The following is a 25,063-nucleotide window of genomic DNA, read 5'->3' on the forward strand; positions in this document are numbered from 1 at the left end:
GAAACTAATCACCTGGGTTTTAAAAGAAATTGGTGTGTTGTAAGGCTGTCTAATGAAAGTGGTCATTGCTGTGTTTCCACGAACACTTGTGGGACCACTCGGATGGCAGAACCCAGGGCAGAATAACTCATGTCTGAGCCTGTATGGCTAACACACAACAATGCCACTCTCCAATGGATTCTCTGAAATTTTTAATTTGTTCTGGTAATAAAACTAACACAGCATAAGGACTTTAAGCCCTCTGGCTAGACAAGACATTATGGCCTTTGGAGAAAGCACCAAGGCAGCTGGCAGGAGGTGGTAAGATGGACTTGGTGGGAAAGAAATGCACTACACAGATGAACTATGGGAAGGTTTTAGGTGTCAGGGCCGAAGCGATAACAGAGATAAGGATGAACTGCCCCAGCCATAACCTGGGGCTTAAAAAGAGAAAAATACTCTTCCCTCTAGTTATTAGGGAGAGGTCAGAGGGAAGGGAGTGAAGGTTGCTTATTGTTTGCCCCTCCATGAACCTACAGAATCTGAGAGCACAGAAAAAGAACAGAATTTGGCTGATAGGAGAGCAAGAGTGGGAAGAGGAAGTCACAGTTTCCTGTGTCAACGGGTTAAACCCTGGGCTTGAACTTCAGCCCTCAGGGCCAGAACAGCATCTCTTCCTTCTGAAGAGATCGCCTGAGCTCCCAGGGCTGAGAATGTCAGCTTTCTGGCCCCTCCCAACCCCTGGCTGTTGGGATTCCCTGGTGTCTTATAAGCCTTGGAGCAGTTTCTCTCCAGGAATTTCTTTCCCTGTCAGTAAGCAGGCAACTCTCCCGGCAGAAATGTCCTTTCTACCCAATCTGCACCCAGAAGGGTGGGAATGTGGTCAGCCCTCAGGAAGGGCCCCCGGAAGCTCACACGTCCCCGCTGGAAAATGTGCACCTTCTTCAGAGGCTCAGAATTCCCAGTCGTCCACCTCCAGCTCTTCCATGTTTGTTACCAGGCCAAAGATTCCACTGTGATCCTGAGACTGGCTGCCCTCAAAATTGGTGATGGGGGTGACAGGACGAAGTAACTCTGGCAAAGCCTCTGAGGCGCGTCGCTTGATCTGGGGGAGGAGAGAGAGTTGAGGGTGGACTTTGTTGCTCCTGATCCCAGGACGCCATGGGGGCAAGGAACCATGCGTGTCCCAGTGACAGATGGGCCGTTGGAATCTCTGAGAGAAACAAGCAGTGCCTTTAAGAGCCTTCAGAAAATGGTCAATTCTCTCATTTGAAGAGAGGAGAGAATACCTAAAAGCCCAATGCTGAAGGGATTGGGGGAGTTAGAGTCACAGGCAAGAAAACAAAAACAAAACGGAACCTCACAAAGTGCTTGCTACTGTACCTGCTTGAAAAAAGAATGGTTCAGGAGGGTGCTGGCACTTGGTCTGCAGAGAAAGGGGAAGAGAGATCATATCACCCCTGTGCCCTAGATTTCCCAAATCCTGCTGCTTACACAGTACCCTCAAGTGCCCCTCTACTTCTTCCCTCAGCTCCCCAAGAAACAGGAGCCAGAGCTACTCAGGCTGGCTTCTTAGCAAACCCTCGTGCTGACCCCTCTTGCTGTGGGGGCTGCACGCCCCTCCGGGGAACCCAGACTTGTACAGCACAGAGGCACCCTCTCAAGCCCTGCCGTAAACTCTAGAGCCCCCTCTGCTTCTCCGAGAGCCCACTCCCAGCCCAGTGGAAATACCTTACATCCGGGTTGCGCTGAAGGCACTGCTCCACAAAGTGGTGGAAGTGGGGGGAAAAGGTGCGGTAATAGGGGTGGGAGGGTGAGTCGCCATTGGAGGTCCTGGAGGTGCTGGTGGCCAGGCTCTCGCTCAGGCCAGAGTTGGCTGCTGAGCGCAAGGTGCTCATGGTCAGCTCCTCGGCGGGGATGGTGCTGGTGTCCAACAGGCAGGGCACCGTGCCATTCAATTTCTCCAGCAGCATCTGCGGAGAACACAGCCAGGACTGGGCTGGAGGGGGACCCTGGGAGACCTACTGCGTTGCTTCACAAATACTCTTTTCCCAATATATAAATGTGATGGGGGGGAGGGGAGGAAAAACAGAAGTAGAATAAGTAACTTTTCCAGAGGAATGCGGGCCACTGGCTTGGCAGCCACACCTGAGCTAAGCCAAACTAAAGAAGAGGAGAGGGACTACAAAAAAGTGCCCCCCTTCACCACAGCTGGAAGGAAGGGGCACCCGGTCTCTCCTCTCCCCTTTATAAGGCATCAGATCCTTTTAAGTGTAGCGCTCTCTCCGGAGGATGAAGGCAGCAGCTGGGTTACTGTCTTTGAGGCCCAGCCCCAATTTGCCAAGCCCAGGTGCGACTAATGGGGTCCATTAGGCAGCACCTGCAGTGTCGCTCTGAGTGGTTGCTGTGGCAGGCTGCACAGGAGCAGTGCTCCCAGGGGCAGGCCACACTTGGGCAGCTATTTGAAAGCCCTCAGACCGAGCACATGTAAAACCGGCCCCATTTTGGCAACCGCTGTCAAGTCCCTGGGAATTGTTCTGTCCAAACCAGAAACCTGGAAATCTCTCTCTAGAGCTTTGATACTATGGTAGCCACTAGCCACAAGTGGCTATTTATACTTGTTAATTTAAATTAGGTTTAAAACTCAGTTCCTTAATCTCACTGGCCACATTTTAAGTGCATAATAGCCACAGCTGGCTAGTGGCTGCCGTACTGGAGAGCACAGATGTAGAACATTTGCATCATCTCAGAAAGTTCTATAGGACAACACTGCTTCTGGCTCTGTACCGCTCATTCACCTTGACTGGCCTTTTAACTCATTCCTGAGCATCTCTCTATCACTGTCTTATTTAGGTTTTCTAGATTCCTAACCTAGATTTCCACACCTTCCTAGATCTCATCCACCTGCCAGTGATCTTTCTAAAACATGTATCTGATGTTATCACTCCTGTGCTTAAAAACCTAGCAGTTCCTCACATGCTTTGGGACAGGAACCAAATGCCTTGGCATGGCACATAAAGCCCTCCGTGATCTGTCTGCCTCTGCTTCCTCCTCCAGCCACATCACCCAGTGCCCTACCCCACACACCTTCACTCCAGCCATTTACCGCTATTGCCCAGACCCTGTTCTTCCTTTACTCTGGATCTTTGCACATGCTGTTCCCTCTGCCTAAAAGAGTTTCCTCTAGTTCCCGTTCTTCAGTTAATTCCTATTTGCCTCCTCCCAGAAGCCTCTCTGGGCCCCTGCTCTAGAGAGTTCCTCTCTGGCCATGCTCTCGCTGCTCTCCTCCCAATAGGGCAAGCAGTCTGTGGGTTCAAGGGAGAGGCTCACTCAGAGCCTGCACACCCACCTGCACTCCCTCCCAGTTCTAGATCATGTTCCAGGTACCTTGCCCCAACGACTCAAGTCCACAGCTTGGACTTCATAAGGCCTGGATAAGCCTCTTCCCTGGGTCTATCTCTCGAGGGTCGACAATGCCACTGGCTGGGTACACCTAGAGGTGGCCAAAGGGCAGTCAGGTAAGGGACATGAACAAAAGTCTGAGAATCTAAATTAGAAACTGGCCACCCACATATATTTATCAAAGTAGGAGGACAGAACATATTTTATACATTTATAAAAATGTGTGAGCTCGGTTTGTTCATTTTAAAGAGACGCCTGGTGTGTGGGCCTCCCTCCGTTTGCACTCCTGCTCCAGGCCCTGCAATCAGTGGGCCTGCTCCTGAGCGTCCCTCCCCAGGCTCCGTGGGCTCCATTTCCACAGCAGTCATCACACAGAGAAGTCAACAGTTATACAGCCATATCCCCACTGGGTGGGGCTCTTGAAAAAAAGGACTGTGTCTTTCATCTGAGTATCCCAGGCCAGTGTCCTGAGTGGCAGGTACTCAACAAGCATTTGTGGCGGGCAGGCAGGCAGGCAGGCAGGAAAGCACTGGGCTGCAGGCTCACCTGGGTGGCAGGCATATCCTTAAAGGGGACATGGCCGTTGGCCAGCTCACAGGCTGCGATTCCCACACTGTAGATGTCAGATTTGGCATCATAACCCTGAAGATTCTAGGTTGGGAGAAAAAAAGCCACAGATCACTCCATCTGTAGCCTTGGTGGTGGTTCTTAGAAAAAGAAGGGGCTGGAGCAAACACTGAAGATAGGAAAAGAATCCCTGTTCCCAAATCGGGGCCAGCTGCTGAGACTTTCCTTGCCTGCATTACCAAAGAGCAGCTGCTATTTGAGAAGGAACGACTGTTGGTTGATGGACTGGAACCAGCAGGGAGCAGTGTGCGGGCCGCATGCTCCCGCTTGGTGCAGGGATGGAGAGAGCACCACCTCTTCCCCAAGGGCTCATTTCCCATAAGATGGGAAGGCTCTGAAGGGAGCCAAAGAAGGCAGGTTGGGACCCCACGGAGGGGGGACTGCATCTGCAAGGAGCACACAGTGCCCAGGCCGAGAAGCCGCCCAGGTCTACCTGCCAAAAGGTACCCTTCTTCCACTCAGAAGCAGAGAGCACCCCCATCCCAGGAAATTCCTGAAGCCTGCCTTGGCAAATCCTGAGGTGCGGGGATGGGGCTCCTCGGGCCCCAGTACACACCTGCTGGAGGACCTCCGGGCTGAGCCAGGGCAGAACCTTGATACTGTACTTGGGGAAATCGTGGACCACACGTTGCCGCTGCCCATGGCTGATCATGCTGAGGTTGCTGCGTAAACCAGAGAGGTAGACCTTCCCTTCCGCAGAGATCAGGATGTGGCTGGCTTTGACACTCCTGGGGAGGGGGAGGAGGGGCAGGGGAGGGTCATAGGGAGCCACAAACCTTTGGTCTTCACACACGAGATCCAGTCAGCTCTCCCCCTGGATGTGTGTGTGTGTGTGTGTGAGATACATGTATACACACATATACATATTTTTATAGTTTCAAACATACACACAAAAAAGAAAATAGTATGACCCTATTTACATATCACAAGATTTTAAAACTTATTTCTATTTTGTTACCGTTCTTTTATGCTCACAGACCACTGCTTCCCCTACTACCCACTCATATTAATTTGTACGTTTTGTTTGTTCTTGTAAAGTTTATCATTGTTTTGTATGCATATACTTTCAATTTACCTAATGCTACTGTGTTATGCATCCCATTCTTCCTTTTTCTCAGTGCTGTGTTTTCAAGATCCATTCTTGTTGCCCTCTGTGTACATCCCATCTTTGCTTCTAATTGCCTCCTATACTATGGGGAGGGATCGGACACTTTTACTCATCCATTCTTCCGGGAAGGGACACTCACACTGCCTCCCACCATGAATATGAACAACGATCCATACGTGTCTCCTGATGGGCCGGTGTGAGGGTTTCTTTGGGGTGTACGGCCAGCGGCAGCACCGATGACCCCGGCTTCACGTGACCCTGACTGGCTGCCTCGAGCCACCTTCCGCTATATCAGGGGTCGGCAAACAGCGGCTCGCGAGCCATATGCGGCTCTTTGGGTACGTTCCGTCTCAAAAGTTTGCTGACCCCTGGAAGAGCCAATCCTGTCCCTCACAACAATTTGAAAATTATTCGAGAGCCATAAATATATTTTTACAAATAAGGAAAACTTAAAGTAATATTGTAAATGAAACTATGATAGTTTTATTTTCATTTTCAATTTTACTTCAGAGCCAAATGTAGTACCCAAAGAGCCGCATGTGGCTCGCAAGCGGCAGTTTGCTGACCCCTGGTAGCTCTTCCGCCTCAAAAGTTTGCCGACCCCTGCACTATATAGTCAAGAGACCCCACTCTCTCACCACACTGGGTCTCACCCAGCCTCCAAATTACACCAGTATCCAGTGTATAAGGTGACATCCTCCTGTTTTCATTTGATTTTCTGATTACTGCTAAATTTGAGTGTTCATATGACAGTTGCTCTTTTATCAACTTCATATCCTTTGCTGATTTTTCTATTGCTTGACTCTCCTCTTCTTGTTGATTCACAGGATTTCCTTGTTACTAATCTCCTGTGTGTTTTAGACAAAGGTAACATCTTCCACACTGTCACCCATTTCTTAACTTTGTTTAAGGAATCCTTTATTGGAGAGAAATCTTTAATCTTGATAGAATCAAATCCATCAACTTTTTGTCTTATGTTCTGTGCTTCCAATATTTAGAAGTCCTCCTAAGTTTGTAGTTTTACAGCTGACATTTAGGCCTTTAATTCGTCTGAAGAGCTCCTTTGTATGTGGAGTTAGGTAGGGGTCCAGTTTTATAATCTTCCCTACCATGAGCCGCTTTTCCTGACACCATCTACTAAGTAATCTGTCCCTTCCCCAGCCTCTCAGCGTAGGGTCGACTCTGGGGCACACACACCTGTTTGAGTGCCCCAAGGAAGGGAGGTTCATGGCAGATGTTCCTCTTACACAATACTCAGGGCCAAGCTGCTCAGTAAAGAGAAAGTCAGCAGCTTCAGCTCTGACAGGCCAAGTGCTCTGTCCACCAACTCAGAGGCGAGGGCCGTCCTGAGCTTTGATTTAGACTCCAGCTTCACTAACTTCAGTCAACCTTCCGCCGTTAATCGAGGGCTCATGGGCACAGACCCCGGCTCTAGGAAAGGGTGAGTAGGCTAAGAACGCACCTGTGTACATGTCCCATGTGGTGGACATAGTCTAGGGCCTTGAGCACCCCCTGCAGGATGTAAGCGATGGCCAGTTCATTCATGCCATCCATGAAGTGTGTACAGATGAGATCCTTTGCAGATCCTTGAAGAAAAGAATTGTGGGGAGATAGGGGAGGCTAACAGAAGGACAACAGCACATGAGCCAGCAGACAACAGAGTTCTTAGAACCCCTCTCCGCCAGGACCCCTTTCCCACTCACCATATGCCATGAATGATGTGACAATCCACAGCTCGTTGTCTGCAATAAAGGTGGCTCGATATGGCAGGATGTTGGGATGGTTGAAGAGTTTAGAGACATGAAGCTCCCCCTGAAAGCAATGGTAAGCTGACATCAGAATCGAGGGGCAATGAAGGATGATGCTCTGCAGGAAGGTGGCAGCACAAATAATACGGGGACCTAGTACATTCTGGGTGCTCTTCGCAGAGTCCTGGGAGCAGCTTAAGCAGGCGCCCCCGAGCAGGAGAGAAAGCAGGCTGTGTTATCTCTGTAGAGAAGCCAGCACTGCTTTGCCAGCTTCTGCCAGTCTGGTTCTGCCAGCCAATCCCAGAGAGCCTCCAGGGACAAGCCCCGCCAACAGGGAAACTGCTAATACCGCACAGGACCCCAGCTCGCCACCTCGGAGATGATGGAAACAAACTGTTGATTGAAGACATGATGTTCTAAGCTTAGCTTAACTTCAAGGCACAGAACTACTCTTTAAGATTAAAAAAAAAAGTTTTCCTCTCTAAAGGAAAATATTGTAGTCAATAGAAACAAGGGAAGAAAATATTTAAAGAACGAACAACAACTACTAAATATTAGAAGATATTTCTCCAGGTTGAGAGATCTCTTCTTTAGGAGCAGCTACAGAAAGTGTAAGACCTACAGGATTTTAAAATAAACTTGGACAAAAGATGTGGAAAAAATTGGACAAAAGAATAGAAACTCCAGGATCCTGGACTCTGGGACGTGAGCTATGGCTAAACAGGCAGTTCCTGGCTACCTGTCCACTGCTCTACAGAATAAAGCGAAGAATCAGAAAGTCCAACATGCTCTAGAACAAACTCAGGTGTGTTCTTTCCCAAATAACTAAGGACCGACTTTCTGTCCCATCCTCAGACCCACAAAACTACTCAGAACATGTGAACTGGTATTCGAGCACCGTGAGAGTAGCATAAATTCTGAAAAACATCGTGAATGAAGAAGAGAGAGGGGCTGCAACTAACGGAACTGCAAATACGCTGACCCAGGCCCTAACTGGAAGGGGTTCTCAGTGCACGCCTTCATTAGTTGGGGACTGCAGTCCCCAGCCAGCGACTAGACCTGCAGTCTCTCGCAGTGGAACAAAAGGGCAGCTACTTGCTTCTCCAATAGAAAGAACCTCAGGCAGATAGGACGCTAAGAGCTGGAAGATGTCCACGCATGGCAGGGCCGGACTGCCTGGGTTTGAATCCTGCCTCTGCCACTTACTAGTGAGTATGACCCTAGGCAAGTTACTTGGCCTCTCTGAATAATAAATAAATGCGGCCCACAGGGGTCTCTGGAGAAGAGGGGACTACAGATTGGGCTGAGCGGCATTACGGAACACTTAATGTGAAATGCCCAGGATTCTTCATTGAGAGCTTCCATAACGTCTTGGCGTGGTCCACCTTCATTTCCTGCCATCTACTTTCAAAAGACAGATATAAGAGATGCCTTGGAATAGTACTGGAACTAAAAGCCCACTCTTCAATTGTCACATTTGCACTTTATTACCTGCAAGAACGTCACCATATCATTGGAACAAGCTTCTAGGTTAATTCTTCGAACCGTCACATATTCTCCCGTTGGTTTGTACCTTGCTAGATTCACTGTCATCAGGTCCTCAAATCCTTTGCCTAAAAGAAAAGAGGGATGCATAAACAAGGACAACATCTACAAAGACTTTTTCTTCCTTAAAGACACTTGATTTAAAAAAGAAAATTCAAGTTAAAACTTTCGCTACTGTTACTTTCCATGGCTGACATTTCTTGATTCTTCTCCTATCGGTTCCTTCTCAGCCAACCATTCTGACTATGGCCCAGGTGTTGGGAAGGGGCCAGGAGAGCAGCTTCAGACTCTCAGCCTCACATAGAAAGGCGCTGGCTCGGTTATTAGATGGCCATCAGCTGTAACCAGTTGGCCATTAGCACTATTGTTTTGCATATAACTGCTGCAGCTGCGTTAGCAAGAGCAGGTGCCCGGGATGGTACAGAGCCTACAGATCCTACTTCCTTCTCACCCTGCCTGCCAGCGAGACTGTGGTGCAGGAAGACCCCTTGTTGGGGTATTGACAGATGTTTGCTTCTCGTGTCTCGACCAGCCGTCATCGAGAATATAATACAGTGGTATGAACCCCCTATCTGTGGCTCCGTTGTTGTTCCTTTTCGGCCTCACCGAATCCTGCATTCATCTGCTGGGAGCTGAGCCCCAGCATGACACCAGAACACCAGAAGTGTAGACAAAAAGAAAAAAAATTGCAAAAGGGCTCCTTTCCTGATAACATGATCTCTTTTCCATACTTGGAAGAAGAAAACTGACAAAGACCCACAGAAGCCCGTTCTGTGACTACGATTCCTGCTAACTAGCTGACAGCCTCTGACACACAGTCATGTGGAGATGTGGGGGGAGGTGCAAGAGTCCCCTGGAGCGTAAAATTCATGATAGCCCTGGACTTTACCTATGATGGTGAGGAGCTCATAACACCCGCCTTCCGGCAGAAAGCTACTCATGATCTCCTGTTTAGAGAAGGATGCTATCGACTCTGAGCTCGCCTCATTGGTCTAAAGAAAAAAAGAAAAACAGGTTAGTAAGAGAAAATGGGGGGTGGGATGGGAATGGGGAGGCGGTAATTCAGACCCACGGGGAGACTGGCATCTAAACGAACAGAAATTCTGACTCTGGGGCAAAGAACTAGTGCCAGCATTCTTTAATGAGAAATGCAAAGGAAAACATCAGATGTTCAATGTGGCCATAGCACTAATATCAGAGCAAGTGTCAATGTATCTACAAACGGGTGGGGGACAAGGGCCAGTTGCAGGCAACTGTTGATTTGCTTGTGATTTCCAACAGCTGGCTCATTTGCTAAAAACTATGAAATTCTTACATTGGGAAAAGCATGTCTGGAGAAAGGCACGTTTAGAAAAAGAGAGAGGGGATGGAGAGGTGGAGAGTTCTCTTGCATTTCCTGCTACATTAGAGTCCTGTTTATAAGGTCCTACCTACAAGATCCCAAAGGTCAAATGCTGCATCTTGCTATAGGGAAAATGTAGCCATAAGAAGCTCCACCGCCCCTACCCCCCCTTTAAGCAAACCAAGACCCCAGACCAATCATTCCCTGACATTTCCAAGGGAAGCAAGGAAACAGCCAACACACTGGGCTGCAGGCGAGGAACAGAGCTGTCAGGTCTCAGGCATCATTCAGGGAGCAAAAGTGACCTACTCCCGCGTTCCTGCCCATTCATGCTGCAGATAAAGCTGGATCCTGGCCACTTAGGATGTGGGCGTCACACTTCTGGCCTTGGAGGTCCTGAAGGAAAGTGCCCAGCAACATACATGGCAGACCAACCGCTCTTCCTTCAGTTTAATAGGCTCAGTTTCTTTCTTCCAGACCTAAATTTATTTGTATGACTTAGGGACTGTGTAGTTTTCTGAGTATTTTTCTTTCTTTTGGATCCTCTTTCTTTCTGGGTCTACCTGAAATGGAGACTCTTAGGCCAGCTGACGTTTCACATACTGCATTCATGAACCTGACCTCTAGTCAGGAAAAGGTCTTTGTGAGGGCATGAAAGCCTCTTGGCTGAGTGCTAACCAAGAGAGTGTGAGGTGAGAATGTTCTGACATGGTCGTACCACCTTGTAGGGAATCCCTGATGTTTTAAGGACATCTGTTTTTGAAACAATTGATGCTGCCAATGGGGAAAGAAACCAAGTGGGGCTCTGCCTCTCCTACCACTTGGTGACAATAAGACAACCTAGTCAAGCAAAATTGAATTTTGTCAGTAAATCATAGTTCTAATTGAATCAATTTTTTTATTTCTAAGATTCATCTGTACTGTTGTATTTGGCCATGTTGTACTCCCATGTTATGTAATATTTCTTATCTGTTTATCCATTCCAATGGTGATGAGCTTTTTGGGTTGTTTTTTAGTTCTGCTATTCTGAACTGTGCTACTAGAATCATGTTTAACTGTGTCTTCTGATGCATATATGCGAGAGTTACTCTAAAGCTTAAACCCGTAAGTGGAATTGCTAGGTCACAGAATATATGAGCAATTGACTTTATGAGATAATGCCAAACTGTTTTTCAAACTGGTTATACCAATTTACACTCCCACTAGCAAAATATAGGTATGTTCTCACTGATCCATCTTTTCCCCAAACTTGGTGTACTCAGACTTAATTTTGGCCAATCTCATTGTGACTTTGATTTACATCTCCCTGATGGTTAATGAAGTCAAGCATCTTTTCATGCATTTATTGGTCATTTGGGTTTTCCCCAAGGTGAAAAATGCTTCTTTTTGTCTCCTGTTCATATATATATATATATATATATATTTTTTTTACATAGCTTCTTTTTATTGAATGTTTCAAACATTTAAGCCAACATTTAACTATAGATGACATGGAAGGGGTTAAGAGTATAATTAGAAATCTTTAATTTTGTAAGCTCCCATTCATTTTTGTATAGAGTTGTTTTAATGTAGGATTTCCCCAAACTAGGCCCCATAGAACACTGAAACTGGCAGTTAATGCATGAAAGAAGTTTACACGTCCTATTAAGTTAGAAAATGCAGCATACGCTCGTGTAAAATCACAAGGTGTACTTGAATGTTAAAGCTTCGAGAAGTTCTGTCGTAAGAAAACTTGATTAGCTTTGTTTAACCTAGCATTTACCAAAGATAGGTGCTCAGAGATAGGTGCAACCTTGTGTGCGTAACGTCTGTTAAATTTTGGGAAAGGCTACTTTAAGGAAAACATATGGTATAATGCAAAGACCAGAGGCTTAGGGGCCAGACAGAGGCAGAACTTGAACTCAGGTCTATCACATGTTCTGTGACCCTGGGCAAGTCACTCTAACCTCGTGGGATCTCCTGTTATCTCATCAGTGGAATAATTCCCACTCCATAGGGGTGTTGTGACAATTAAATGAGATATGTAACGAGCCAGCCCTGCCTGGTGTATCACAGATATTCAATAAATGGGAATCCTCCCTCTTTCACTGTCGACTTTTTGGTCACTCTCCTGCTCAACAAATAAGATGGAACAGAGAGTCCTAAGTTGAGTTTGATCAATAGTTAAGGTTGGTTTGATTTTGGTGTTTACACTTGTCAGGGTTTTCAAATGCTCTGGAAACAAATTTAGGGTCATTTAATAGCCACTGTAGCTTCTGGAAACTATCTTGTCTTCAAAACAATCTTATACTGGTTACTACATGCCTCACACAGGTGAGAGAGCTACACAATCAAGGGGCCAAATGGAGTAGTGATTTGAGCAAAATGCTTAAACCAAGAGCTCTGGACTGGTGACGATGCCCCATTTGTTTAGCATTTACAAGCTGCATGCTAAGTTAATCTTGACGAGTCCCATCTTCTAGACTCTTGTATCTCCAACCCTCTGCACATATTCTTGCTGTGCAGATCCCATGTTCTCAAGTACCATCTACTCCTCAATAAAAATCAGTGTCACCAGTTAATACAAACCCAGGGGGTTGCTTTCAGACCCAGCTCCCCACTCTGGCCTGTGAGTACCCACGTGCTTTGGCCCCTGCTTGCTTCTATGACTTCACCCCATACCACCCTCGCCTGACCCATAACCCTTGAGGCTCCAGTCTCAGTTGTTTGAGACACTCCTGCCCTGCTTCTCCCCTGCCCCTGCCGTTTTCTCATGGCTATTTCCTCCTTATCACTGAGGTCTCAACTTAAATGTCATTTATTCACTGAAGACTGTCCAGCCAAAGTAACATCAGCTCCTAGTTACTTTATTAATCATCTTGCTTGATTTTCTTCACAGTAGGTATCAGTGCAGTTCACTTATCTATTGCCTGCTTCCTCTACTAGAATGCAGGCCCCTTGAGGGCACGGATCTTGGCCATCCTGCTCACTGATGTATTTCCCCAATGCCTACACCAATCCCGGCACATACTTAAAAAAAAATCACGTAAGCAAAGTTTGACCTGAGGAGGTTCTCTGCCCATGGCCTCGTCATTCCCGTGGGCTGAAGAGGAGAGGAAGGTCAATGTACCAGCTAGTTCCATTGGAGACAGGGTTCAACATAATGATCTACACTGGAAATGCTGGCCCTCATACAACACATCCACTAGGGGAACTTTATAGATCAGAATCTGATACCTGCATGTCAGAAAGTACAGCAGGTCCTCAATAAGATCGTTTTGTTCAACATCGTTTTGTTATAACATTGATGAGATAGATGCTATAGGAATTAACTTGTTTATATCAAGTAGCCTATGGTAAAACTGGTTTTATTATGCATCATTTGGCTTAGTCTCAGAACCTGTCGGCAACGTTAAGTGAGGACTTACCGTACTGCAGTTTTTAGCAGGTAACAACATGGCCCCAAATGAGAACAAATCTGTAGCCACTCTGTATTTGAAGGTCTCCTCTCCTCTGATCTCCAGGCAAACTCCTTAATGTTTCTCTAATTTGAATATGACGGGCAGCTGGTGTTCTGAGATTAAAATACTTATGTGCATTTTATTTTATTTTATTTTTTTAGCTGAGCCATTGTGCCACCTGTTGGCAGCTCAGCGGCAGCTCAGCTTGGGCCGGGAATCGAACCGCTGTTGCTCAGAGCTTGCACTCTTGAGCGAGCTCTTAACCAACTGAGCCACTCAGCCGGTCCTATTATATGCATTTTAAATAACTCCCTTTGGAAAAACTACAGATAGATACTGTTCTATTACCTATATCCCTCTTCCTTGCTAGGAGTGCATGTAAGACATACTGTCTGCCAGGATACACACTAAAGGCACTCTTGTTGAGCCAAGTTGGGAATGATTCATTAAACTACTTGTGTGATTAGTTAATAACTTGACAAATATTTCTACTATTATTGTTGACTACAGAAAACCACTCAAAGGTTTTAGAAAATGAAATGCTTTAGGTAGTTAGGAATATGCGTTCTTGGGCAATCTGAATTGCATGATGGACTAGTCTAGTGGTTGCTGTGGCCCCTCTACCATTCTGTCCCCAACCCCCTGGAAATGGTCCTAAAATGGCAGCTTTCTACTTTGTGGATGTTTTGTAGGTTTGGACTCAGAGAGAAACCGACCTTTACTGAGGAAAACAAACAAACAAAGGCGATCTTTTGAAAGAAGAGGTCTGGTCTGATATTGCCACAAGCAAGGCAGGTTAGTTCATTGTATTGTTTCAGACTTAGAAAAGGTCAAAATTCAGGTGGAAAGGATGAAATATTTAGTCCATTCTCTTTAAACACAGCATGGTATAGTTTTATTAGTACAATGTATAATCTCAAATTGCCTAGAAAAAGAAACTAATTTTATGAATGTCTTTTCTCAGTTTCCCTCACCATGAAAGCATTTTAATCATTTTTGAAGCATTTGAAAACTATAGATGCTACTGATATCCAGAAATGGCCACAAAAGGATATCTTTGTTTAAAGAGTTCAAAACAAAATATGGTAAAGCACACAAAGACAACATTATGAAATGCTACCAAACAAACACATTCAAACCTTCCACAGGTTTCACACAGGATAACTTTTGGTGTAACACCGACAGCCGTGAAAATATAAAAGTTATACATAATTGGCATTGTATTCTGGAAAAATACCTAATTGATATTACACGTTTTTGGTCTCCTGACTGGAAAATATTTGGATCTGACAAAGAGGTACCCCCGACTAGCAGGCTATTTATAAGCACAGCCAAAGCTTTACTCTGAGAAATTCCTAGTCAACATGATCATCCTTCACTCAACCAGGGGCTGCCTGCAAACATGCAAATGTCTGTCATCTGATTAGAGTAGGAAGTCTATTTAGAAAAAGCTTCTTACTCTCTCTCTTTATAAGACACTAATTCACAGGATCAAAACTAGCTTGGTACGCTGTGCACGTCTGTTGTTATCTCCTTAGGTAAAATAAACTAGAGGAGTAGAAAGTGGGGCAAGAGTCTTGAGGCTTTTGCCAATAAAAAAAATACATTTTCTGTTTTGAACTTTTTAACTTTGGGTTTTGTTTTTAAGGTAAGAGATGAGAGGTCCTGCCTTATAATCTAGACAGAGATCTGTATCATCTCTGTGGGCTGAAATCTATTATTAATAGACTAAGGATGGAGAATTTAGTATCACTAGCCACTAAAAGATAACCACATTTTAGATCGTTGAAACTTTCTCCTTTTTTGGAGGGGGTGGTGGGTGGTTGGTAGGTTAGGAAGGAGAGGAGACTTTCATCCCCAGGACACAGACAAAAAGTGCCTTAGACTTTTTCAGTTTTCAAAGTACACATCAAAATCTTTCCAGGGTGAAACCTGAATCTCCACGAGTAAAAGAATTACACTTCACATAAAGCTCAATGACAGAGAAGCAGAAACTTAAAATGACAAGCCAACAAAACACACCAATTTTCACGAGAAGTCATCTCCATGCAACAGCCATAGTGCTAGAGCCTAGAAGGTCACTTACTTTTCTCCGAGCGTCACCCGGAGGCTGCTCTGGAGTAGAGAAATTGATTGTTGGCATTTTGTTTTTGAGTAAAAGACACACCCACATTTAGAACAGCAATTATTGCACTTAGGACTACATTTATTAATAGAAACCACTTAAGAGTCCTCACAGTGAAAAGTGCCTGCAGTGCTACATATAAACACAGACACACACATACACACAGAGAGATCCACAGTAAAAATGCTGCAGGTGGATGGGGTTTTAAACATAAATCTATGGCTCTTAAAAGCTTGGCAAGGCTACTATTCTATGGGTATCCTTTACTGAGCATAACTCAACTGCTGTAATTCTGGTCATATATTTACTTTTCATCAGCACACAATGTTACTTTTAATAGACTGGTTTCAGGGTCTCATAACTGTGAACAATTCATTATAAAGTTATAGTGAAGGCTGGCTATTTTCCAGGGAGTGCAGAGACTAGAAAACAGGTTTTTAAAAAATAGGCAAAAAAAGTTTTAATACAGCGACATGTATATGTGGGACCATGACCCACTTGGGTCTCCAGTCAGACACATGCTATTCTGAATGAACACAAAGCAAAAGCTTTGGGGCCCTCGGCTGCTCGTTTTTTCTTTTTTCCCCTCTGTTACTCTTGCTGAAAAGGAATGAAGGACAACTGAAACAACTTTCTGCTCTTAAATCGGACAATTTCTGTATCTGTGCTTTTGGTTTTTTTCTCCTTTCTGTAAAAATCATCAAAGTAAGATTTTTAACTGTAAAGTTCCAAGAATCTGAAATTAGAAATGAGAGCATCCAACTGCATTGCTAGAAGACACTGGCTGCAGAGTTAAGTAGCCTCAATTTATCAAAATGAGATTTTTTTTTTTTTTTGCCTTGAACATTAATTTTCTGGCACGCAAATGGCAGGAGCATTTGTTTAAGACAGTCTGTCACAGCCAGGTGTATAGATGAAAGGAAATCAAACCCGATCTTCCAGAGTAGAAGGCAATTTCCAAGTTGCTTAGAACTTGGAAATATATATATACTTCATCAAGCTGTAAACAATACACAGAACAATCTCTTCATCCTCCTCAGAACAGAGATTAGGGAATGGTCAAAAGACAGCTAGAGATCCTACACTCATGACACTGAAACCAAAATCCGTTAGTTTAATTCACATATACCGGAATATTTTTAACTAATGAATTATAAACTGGACATCCAACTCAATTTCCATCAATGCCAATGTTTACTTTTAAACCATTGTATTCCCATTAATGATGGGAAGAAATTGAGAATAGGATCAGAATATGGTGTTTCGTTCCATTAGCCTTTCCTTCCTTGTACAGCTAATTTTTATTCTTTATAACTAAAACAAAAATAACTCAGCATTTTTCTAAATTCTCATTTGTCTAAAATACAACGCTTTGACAGAATTCACGAATAATACTGCTCTAGAAGTTCGTTGAGCAGCATTAGAGAAAATAAATTAATAGGTACCACCCAGTAATGAACAAGTTTGAGTTTTCGATTACTAAGGCCTAGCTGCAGGTATTCTAGATCAGTCAACCACCGCATTCAATCTGATAACTTGTTTCTTAGCTACAGGTGCCAAAGAGAATATCTTGATGTCCAGGCACAAAGAATGGGGCTCTACTACTGTTATTTTTACAGAAAACAATTTTATTTACCTAAGGTTAAGATCACAGTTCCCAAAAAGGCTCAACTTGAAAACAGCCAAAGGAGAATGCCTGGGCCCGATAAACCTTAACGTTACAAACCTACTTTACTGCTAAAGTCAACATTTGGTATTTTTTTCCAATAGGAAGTTAATATTTTTGTCTGTGCACATATTTTTCCTTAGTTCTCTTAAGTCTCATCATTTCTACCATGAAAAGGTGACTCAACTAGATTAATCAGTAAAACCAGGCCTTTTCTATCATTGCTACCTTTGTCCTGACTATAATTTTATTTTTAAAATCTTCAAGGCTAAAGACTTTTAAATACATAGTTTTTTTCTTTCTTTAAGAATATGTATTTCAACTGGACAAATACTTAGAAGAAATATGGATTTGTTCAAGTACATACTGGCTTTCTAACAATCCCAGACAGGGCAAGGACAACTGCAAGATTAGTCCTCAGATCTTTGGGAAACCATGGATTCAAAAAGGAGCCAAATAAACATAACAGCTGTAGTTTACACTTGCCCTTAGAATTGCTAATTTCTATAAATTGATTTAGTCAACAAGAGTAGTGTGATTTATCCTGAAGTGATGGCTAAATGTCATACTGTACTTACCTCCAAATAGTTCCAAATCTCTTAAGCCCTCAACAATGAACTTTTCCGAGACCCACCGCTAAAGAGGAAAACCCCAAAGAGAATTAGTATTTCTTGCAAGCCACAAAAAATTAGCTATCAGCCATTAGGCAGACAAATGAAAACACAACTACAAAAACAGAATCATGCAGTACAGTTAAGATAGTCCTACAGAAAAGTTTGGAAAAGAATCTTGAATTTAAATAAACTGAAAACAATAGATTGATTCCTTTCTCTATTCCTCTTTGCCTAATTTGATGAGTAATTCTTAAACCTGACAGATGAGAAACACACAGTACTGGCCCTAATAATGAATGAAGAATGTTTTTGTCCTTCCTATACATAAAACTACCTTTTGGTTCCATCTTACTCATTCCATGGCTGTCTATTACATAATGCCTAGGACCATGCATGCTAATTTGAAAAAATATTACTGGAATTCGCAACACAGGAAACAGGGATGAAACAGTGGTTTTTCACGAGGCTCTATTAGTTTGTAAAAGGAAACTGCAAGCTGCATGTTTTTTCATCTGCTAGGATTTCTAAAGAATCACTGCTTACATTTTTTTTACCAAGTTTACAAGGACCAAACTAGCATGAACAATCTATGGTTCACGTTACTGGCCTATTTCAAACGGGTATTGGATTTCCATCAGACTATAAGTGGTCTGGTTTCACCTGAATCAGACTAGGTTGAAATAGAAAAGAAGCTCATATTTAAAAGCAATGGAATCAAGATTGTATTTCACTTAAGGACTGGTGTTAAAGTTTGGCTCGGGGACATTCTTTCCATGGGGCAGAGTTCAGCCTAAGAAGAGATGCCATTTTTCCTCTTAATTAACAGCGAAGTCTACTCTTTCCATTACAAATTGTTCTTATACATAAACATAAGAAAAAAGATTAGGTAATGTTCAGAAATAAGTTGCATAATATGGATTATGAATTGGAACTATAACGTCATTCTCTGTCCTCCTCTATGTCAATTTTTTTCCAAATTAAAAGAAGAAATAACACCCTAAATTAAAAACTTGATATAAAAAAATCACGCACTGTGCCACAAAATACTTAATATAAATAAATTGTGCCATTTTAATATTTAAAGAAAGTGGTATGTTCATAATGTCTTATAGGAATTATACATTGTTACAAGGCTTTTAACATAATTACTACTGCATTCAGAAAATAAGTACAGTACTACCTTGGTTTGCGAGCATAATTTGTTCCGGAAACAAACTACTCGTATTGCAAGACATCGCTCATTTATCACGTTAAAATGTATTAGAAATGTTTGCTCATTTTGTGGAACACTAGCAATCCAAGGTTTTACTGTACTTGATAATAAATGAAATAAGATACTCTTTTATGAAATCATGGAAGCCTGTAAAGAAGCTAAAGCCAGTATTTTATTTGTTCTTGAGGTAATTTTAGCTGGTGAAGTTTTCAGGTGTGATAAAATTTTCCGAGTCAAAAAGTCTTCACTTAAAACCTATGATTATATTTGGGAAAGTGTTCCAATGATTACAATTTGACACAGATTTTTAAAACACACAAACTCACTGAAAATACATAGGAAAAGGGCAGATCATTAGCAGTTACATATGTACACATTCAACTCATTTAATGTTGAATGATTGATAGTCACCAAATAAGTCATCTTGTTTCTTCTCTATCAGACAAGCTGGGGGGCGTACTCTGTCTCTGGTCAGCCTCTGCCTGCGAGCTCTTTTCTCAGGAGTGGAGGCTGCAATATCGGCTTCCCTTCCCACATCCCTCACTTCTGTATGATTCTGAGCATCCCATAAAAAACCACCTACAATATCTGCCAAAACACATTGCTTTTCAGAAAATGAAAATAGTAAAGCCAGAAGAATAGAAACACTCACCCTAATTCGCTCTGGTTTACTTACAAGAAAAGACATGAGTTCCTAATGTGTAGACCTATTTCAATTTCAAAAAGTTAAACCTAAAAGGAAAATAAAAACAGGGTTAGTCAAATCTCCTTTTTTAGAAATATCTGTTGATTAACAAAAACTTACTACAAAACTTACCACATTCGAAGCACTGTACCAAACCTAAAAAGTCCTAGATACTAAAGATTTGTTTAAAGAAACTTTCAGTGACAATAGACCTGGATGTACTTAGGCCAAGTACATTCTGAAATACTGCAGTCTCCATAAGAAAAGTTTATTATTATATGGTTGGTTTTCTTCTTTAATTTTTAAATTTCTCTTGGCCCAACCCCCCACTGACCCCTTCCCAGAAGCAATTGCCTTCCATTATTTTAGTTATTTAACCTGCTTTATCACTATTCTTAAATAATGTTTACATGGCCATGACTTATCCATTTTAGACATTTATCTACTAACTCCTACCATGGTAGATGAAGACTAAGCTCTCCTGTATCACCTGCCTGCACTCTACTTTCCTGCCTTCATTCTTCAACATAGTTCTGGCATAATTTTTGGTTAAATCAATAGTCCACGTTTACATTACTTTGTCTATGCAAATGTGGTCATAGCTGAGGCACACGGGTAAAGATGACCATGTCTTCTTTCTTTACACCCATTTTTTTCCCATCAAGTTAATAATTGCCTCATTTTTTCACTTCCTTGGTTTGCCATGTAGCAATACCAAGTGTTGACAAGGATATCAATCAACAAGAACTCTCATACATTGCTGGTGGGAATGCAAATGAGTACGGCCACTTTGTAAAACAGTTTAATCACTTATGTTCTGCGATTGGGAACCATTGGTTCCCAAACCAGGATGTGTTTCAAATTAACTTGTGTAGTTCTAAAAACCTATGGATACCTGAACTCCTACCTTCAAAAATTTTAATTCAGCAGGTCTGGGGATACACAAGCAGAAACGGGCAACTCCTTATGGAGTTCAGCCAAGGAAAAGATTACTGTAATGGGTGGACCTCGATAAGTTTCATGAAGGGATGGAGCTTGAATGTCAAATAGGACTTAAAATGGCAATTCCGAGCATGAAATGGTATTAGCCACTGATAATTAAGTGCTTACTTTGTCTTGTCCACAGGTGTATCTCCGTTTCTAGAATAATGCCTACCACATAGTAGGTACGCACTAATATTGAATGACCAAATGGGCTGAGAAGTGTGTCAGCATTTTGCATATACTCTCCAGTTAACATGAGGTGGTTACAGAAGCAGGACTCCACATATATGAGAACAATGAATGGGCCTTAAATGCATGCTAGAGTATGGATTTTATTCAGCAGGCAATAGAAAGCCACTGTAGGTTTTGAACAGAAAGGGGACAAACACAAAACAGTGGTATAACGTAGTGTCTCTCAAACTTTATTGTGCATGCAAATCACTTGAGGATCTTGTTAAAATGCAGATTTTGATTCAAAAGGTCTCAAGTAGGGCCTGGTGCTTCTAACAAGCCATGGTTATGCTAGACTATGGCAACGCTGCTGCTCTGTGGACTGTCACATTGACTAATGTTTCAGATACCTTGTTCTAAGGAACATAGAAGGAATATTAATCTGCAAAGGGATGGGAGAAGGAGACATGGAAATAACCCAGAGAAAGGAATGCCAGTTAGAATACAATTATAGTGGACCATATATTTGGTGATAAGAGCCTGTGGCAGAGGGAATGTTAAAAAATGGATAGGGGAGAAAAAGAAAAATTATATTTAGTTAGTAAGGACAGAGTAAATCTCTAGCCCATCCTCTACCTTTAGAGGAATAGCTTTTACAAACTCCTGGGTATAAGGTTATCTAGTCTCTGCTTGAAACCGTCCCATACCAGAGACTCACTACCTTATCCACAGGAGCCCATTCTACCTGTGGACAACTCTGATGACTCCGGGGTGTGTGTGTGTCCGAGTAACTGTGAAAAGATACTGTGTCAATGACAAAACAGGAAAGCTCAGGGGTGGAAGTGGTTTGGGTGGAAAGATGAGTTCGAGTTCTTAAATCATATCGCAGTTGAGAAAATAGTTATATATTCTAAGTGGAAATATATATATATATATATATATATATATGGCATTCAGTTAGAAAAGTTAAGACTGATGCTCAAGAGAGAGGTTAGAGATGGGTATGTGTAGTTGGGAGGTAGCAGCTAAAGCAATAGGAGTGACAGAAATTCACTAAAGGAGAAAATGGTGAGAGAACATCAAAAGGCTGGGGGAGGAGCCTTGGGATAGGTCCATAGCTATGGCTCAAAGGGCTCCTGGCCTGAGACAGGTAATCAGGTAAGATATGGTTTCTTCTACTCTCAGGGACAACAGTCTCGGGTGTCTCTTGAAAGTATGAATCCGTCAATGAAGAACTGTCTTATGCCGCAAACACATATTGGAATATGGTTCTACTTTAACAGATATTATGATAATAAATGGACCAATTCGAAAGGCTTATCCTCTTTGGGGGAAGTCAAGTTAGGTATATGTTTGGATATCTGAGCAGAAGGCTAGGCAGATAAGTTAGTTCCCCATCTCCTGAAAACAATTTTATTTAACCACTCCCCTTCCCCCGCGCTCACTTACCTACCCTCAACACCCCTTCCCCCCGCCATCTCCACCCCAAATCTACTGTGGGCACTTAAACATTCTTGGAAAACAAGGCAATTGAAAGCTCTTTGTTTTGTCTGATTCACGGAGTCACCTAGATCTCTGTCCTTACGGGGGCTTGACCCGCTGCCTGTCCAGCCTGGGATGAGAAGGGAATGGAAAGCGGGCGGGAAGTACTAGAGGTGACGCCTCTTTGCTAGAGCAGGACAAATTGACACCTGGGCCTCAGGTACGCCACCTGGAAGTCAGGGGGGAAGAAGGGGCGGGAAAGGAGCTTGCCTCTCCTGCCCAGCAAATCCGCTCTCGTGTCTCCCCGCCAGGCCCAAGCCTATTCTGCTTTCCGGCTGCAGCCCCTCGTTGCGGGAATCGAGGACTCGGGTGAAAAGGGGGCCGTGGAGGGCGAGGGGGGAAGAGCCGGGATGGCCGATCTGACGAAGGCCCGCCCTGAGGAGATGCAATCGGCGTCAGGGAGAGGAGGGACTGATCCCTGGAGCGCACCAGGCGGCCCCGCCAGTCCGGTACCTGGTCCTGGAGTTAGCAAGAAGTCCCGACCCCGTCTCAGCTCCGCCTCCTTAGTTTATAACCTCGCCGCAGCCAGGCCGGTTGCTGGGGGGGAGGTACGCAACGTGCCATGCGCAGTTAGAGGGACCCCGGGAGAGCTGGTGGAGAGTTCCGCCCCGCCCCGGCGGGGGTGAGGAAGCTCCGCCCCGTGGGGAAGCTCCGCCCCGGCCCTAGGTTGAGGAAGCTCCGATTCTCCCGTCGCTTCGGGTACCGCGGACAGCCAGCAGCTACTGCGCGGAGTTGCGGTTCTCCGGTTGTGAGTTCTTATTCCGCGCCGCGCGTACCAGACAGCATTCCGTCTCCAACAGAAGGGCCCCGTTTCCCCAAGTGTGTGGAAGCCAAAGACCTAGCTTGTCGGTGAGGGCTGCATGGCTCGAAAAGGACTCCCCAGAGCCTCCGCCCCCGCAGCAGGAAGGAAGTGGATGATTTCAATAATGAAGAGTCAAGGAGGGCTAGAGTAAGGCTAACCAACACTGGCTGCTGACTTGGCTACTTTTTGAGGATTTTATTTTCATTTCGTGTGTTAGGACTTAAATGGAAAAAACCTGGTCGCGCTCTTTTCATTGAATACATCTCAAGCGCCCCTCACTTTGGCCTCTTGGGCAACAAACTGATAAGCTGCTAAGGGGAAACACCTTTTCTCTGTGTTCGGGTTACTTCTCTGTAAAAGGAGGAAAATAGCTTAATGGTAACTATCATTTTTATCTTTCTGGATCTTTTTGCTCCTGAATCCCTCCTCATCTGCAACTCATGTTTTGTTTGCAGAAACCTGTAAGGTTTGCCTAGATGGATAAGTTTGCCTAAGCCAAGGCAGGCAGCGCTTGAGAAATGATGAAGCAATCAAATGATGGAGCAAGACTCCCTTCTGTGAGGTTGCGTTTTTTTTCAGTGACTTACTGCGCCCATAGAAGTGGTTCCAAAATTGGGTATATACCATCAAGCTCTTCCCAGCCCTGAACCTTGACAGATTTATACTGGTCTAACCCCCAAGGCGGAGGAGTTCAGTTACATCCAAACAGGGACTGACAGAAATGTGACTTTGCAACTGAATGTGAACTTTGCTGGTAAATCAGTAGGCACCTCATTCAATTTTATATGTATCACTTTGATCTTATCTAGCGCTTTAACATTCCAAAGCACTATACCCTTACTATTCTCTCATTCTCCAAATAAGATGCCCCTCTCAGCAGCAAACTTGGTAAATTGACAAAGCAAGATAGTAGCAGAGATTGAAGTAAAATTCTTAGTGGTGTCTTTTGGAAAGACCTTCACATGTGGTCTTCGGAATTGGGGGTACTAGAGAAGTCAGTGCCTGAAAAGATGCCAAACTTGATGCAGTTTTCACAATGAGTAATTTAAAAGTAGAGGTACTTATCTGTTCTCACAGTCCAGTAGCTATGTCATTTTCTAGCTGGGTTATCAGTCTACCGTGGGGGCTAAAAGACCTCACCATCTTCATGACCACCCACAAAAGTTAGTTAGATGAGGACGGAAAAGGGGCCACAGGTTAAACCTGACAAGCTCAGGAGATTGAAAATAGCCATATAAGATGACGTGAACATAAAATAATTCCTAAGCAAGGTGGGCCATGGCAGAAAGTCACATCTTTAGCCTGAAGCTTCCTTGACAAGGGTCGATGTTTACCTTAAGTGAGCCTGCTTATTGTCTTTTTGCATCTATAATAGGATAACATGCCCTTGGAGTGTCAGTAATCCTTTTCCGGATCAGAGCAGGAAACTACAGAATCCCTCATTGTTATTCTTGTCCTCTGATTACTATGTCCTATATACTATGTCCTATAAAAAGCAAACTATTAACTATCCTGCACCCACCTATGTAAGAGGTACCTGTCTCTCCAATTTACTTTTATCCAATCCCAGAAATTTCCCCACTTTGCTTTCTCCTACCCCCTTAAACTATCACTAATGGATTTCATGTAACCCTCCTCTGATTCTGAGTATAAAATAAGCTGCAAACTGCCCTTTTGTGGAGCATTTTCTCAATCCCTTGAGATTTTGCTTCCCAGCAATTGTCAGTTTGGCTCAAACAAACTCTTAAGTTTTCTCTTAGACTGGATGTTTTTTCGTCAACATAGAGAACCTTTTGACCCAGACTCCGTTCAGACAGTGTCAAGGAGCAAATTTCCATTAGCGTTAGTTTTCCAGGGCCCACTTAGTCCAGATAACTTAGAAAACCGGTATAATGAAAGGTCAACTTTTAGCATTTACAAAGCCAGTCTTTTCCTGTTTTGCTTTTGAATTATGAGCCCTGGGCTACACAAGCCCTCCAATGCTTTCACTTACTTACAATAAGAGTTGGGGGGCTCTCCACAAAGATTTCTGGAGCTTTCTGAAACTGGCTTGAAGCCTAGAGGAATGGA

The 25,063-nt window shown here is 43.7% G+C and overlaps 1 protein-coding gene across 9 annotated transcripts; it reads right to left on the reverse strand.

Moving 5' to 3' along the window:
* Nucleotides 1-167: 167 nt before the first annotated feature.
* Nucleotides 168-24,240, reverse strand: STRADA (STE20 related adaptor alpha). 9 transcript variants are annotated; one of them, XM_019637657.1, is made up of 14 exons: nt 22,645-24,240; nt 22,402-22,566; nt 19,462-19,541; nt 17,561-17,618; nt 15,278-15,306; nt 9,299-9,401; nt 8,356-8,477; nt 6,820-6,928; nt 6,579-6,702; nt 4,565-4,736; nt 3,928-4,032; nt 1,711-1,952; nt 1,363-1,405; nt 175-1,084 (listed from the first exon to the last, which is right to left on the reverse strand). In XM_019637657.1, the coding sequence occupies exons 3-14, from the start codon at nt 19,495-19,497 to the stop codon at nt 932-934; spliced, it is 1,296 nt and encodes a 431-aa protein (XP_019493202.1). In that variant the 5' UTR covers nt 19,498-19,541; nt 22,402-22,566; nt 22,645-24,240; the 3' UTR covers nt 175-931. The 9 variants fall into 9 exon arrangements, with proteins under 9 accessions (XP_019493201.1, XP_019493208.1, XP_019493206.1 ...); XM_019637659.1 differs by having other exon boundaries at nt 19,486-19,541; nt 22,645-24,239; XM_019637656.1 differs by lacking the exon at nt 22,402-22,566 and having other exon boundaries at nt 168-1,084; nt 22,645-24,239.
* Nucleotides 24,241-25,063: the final 823 nt, after the last annotated feature.

Source organism: Hipposideros armiger, unplaced genomic scaffold, assembly GCF_001890085.2.
Source record: "Hipposideros armiger isolate ML-2016 unplaced genomic scaffold, ASM189008v1 scaffold_34, whole genome shotgun sequence".
NCBI lineage: Eukaryota > Metazoa > Chordata > Mammalia > Chiroptera > Hipposideridae > Hipposideros > Hipposideros armiger.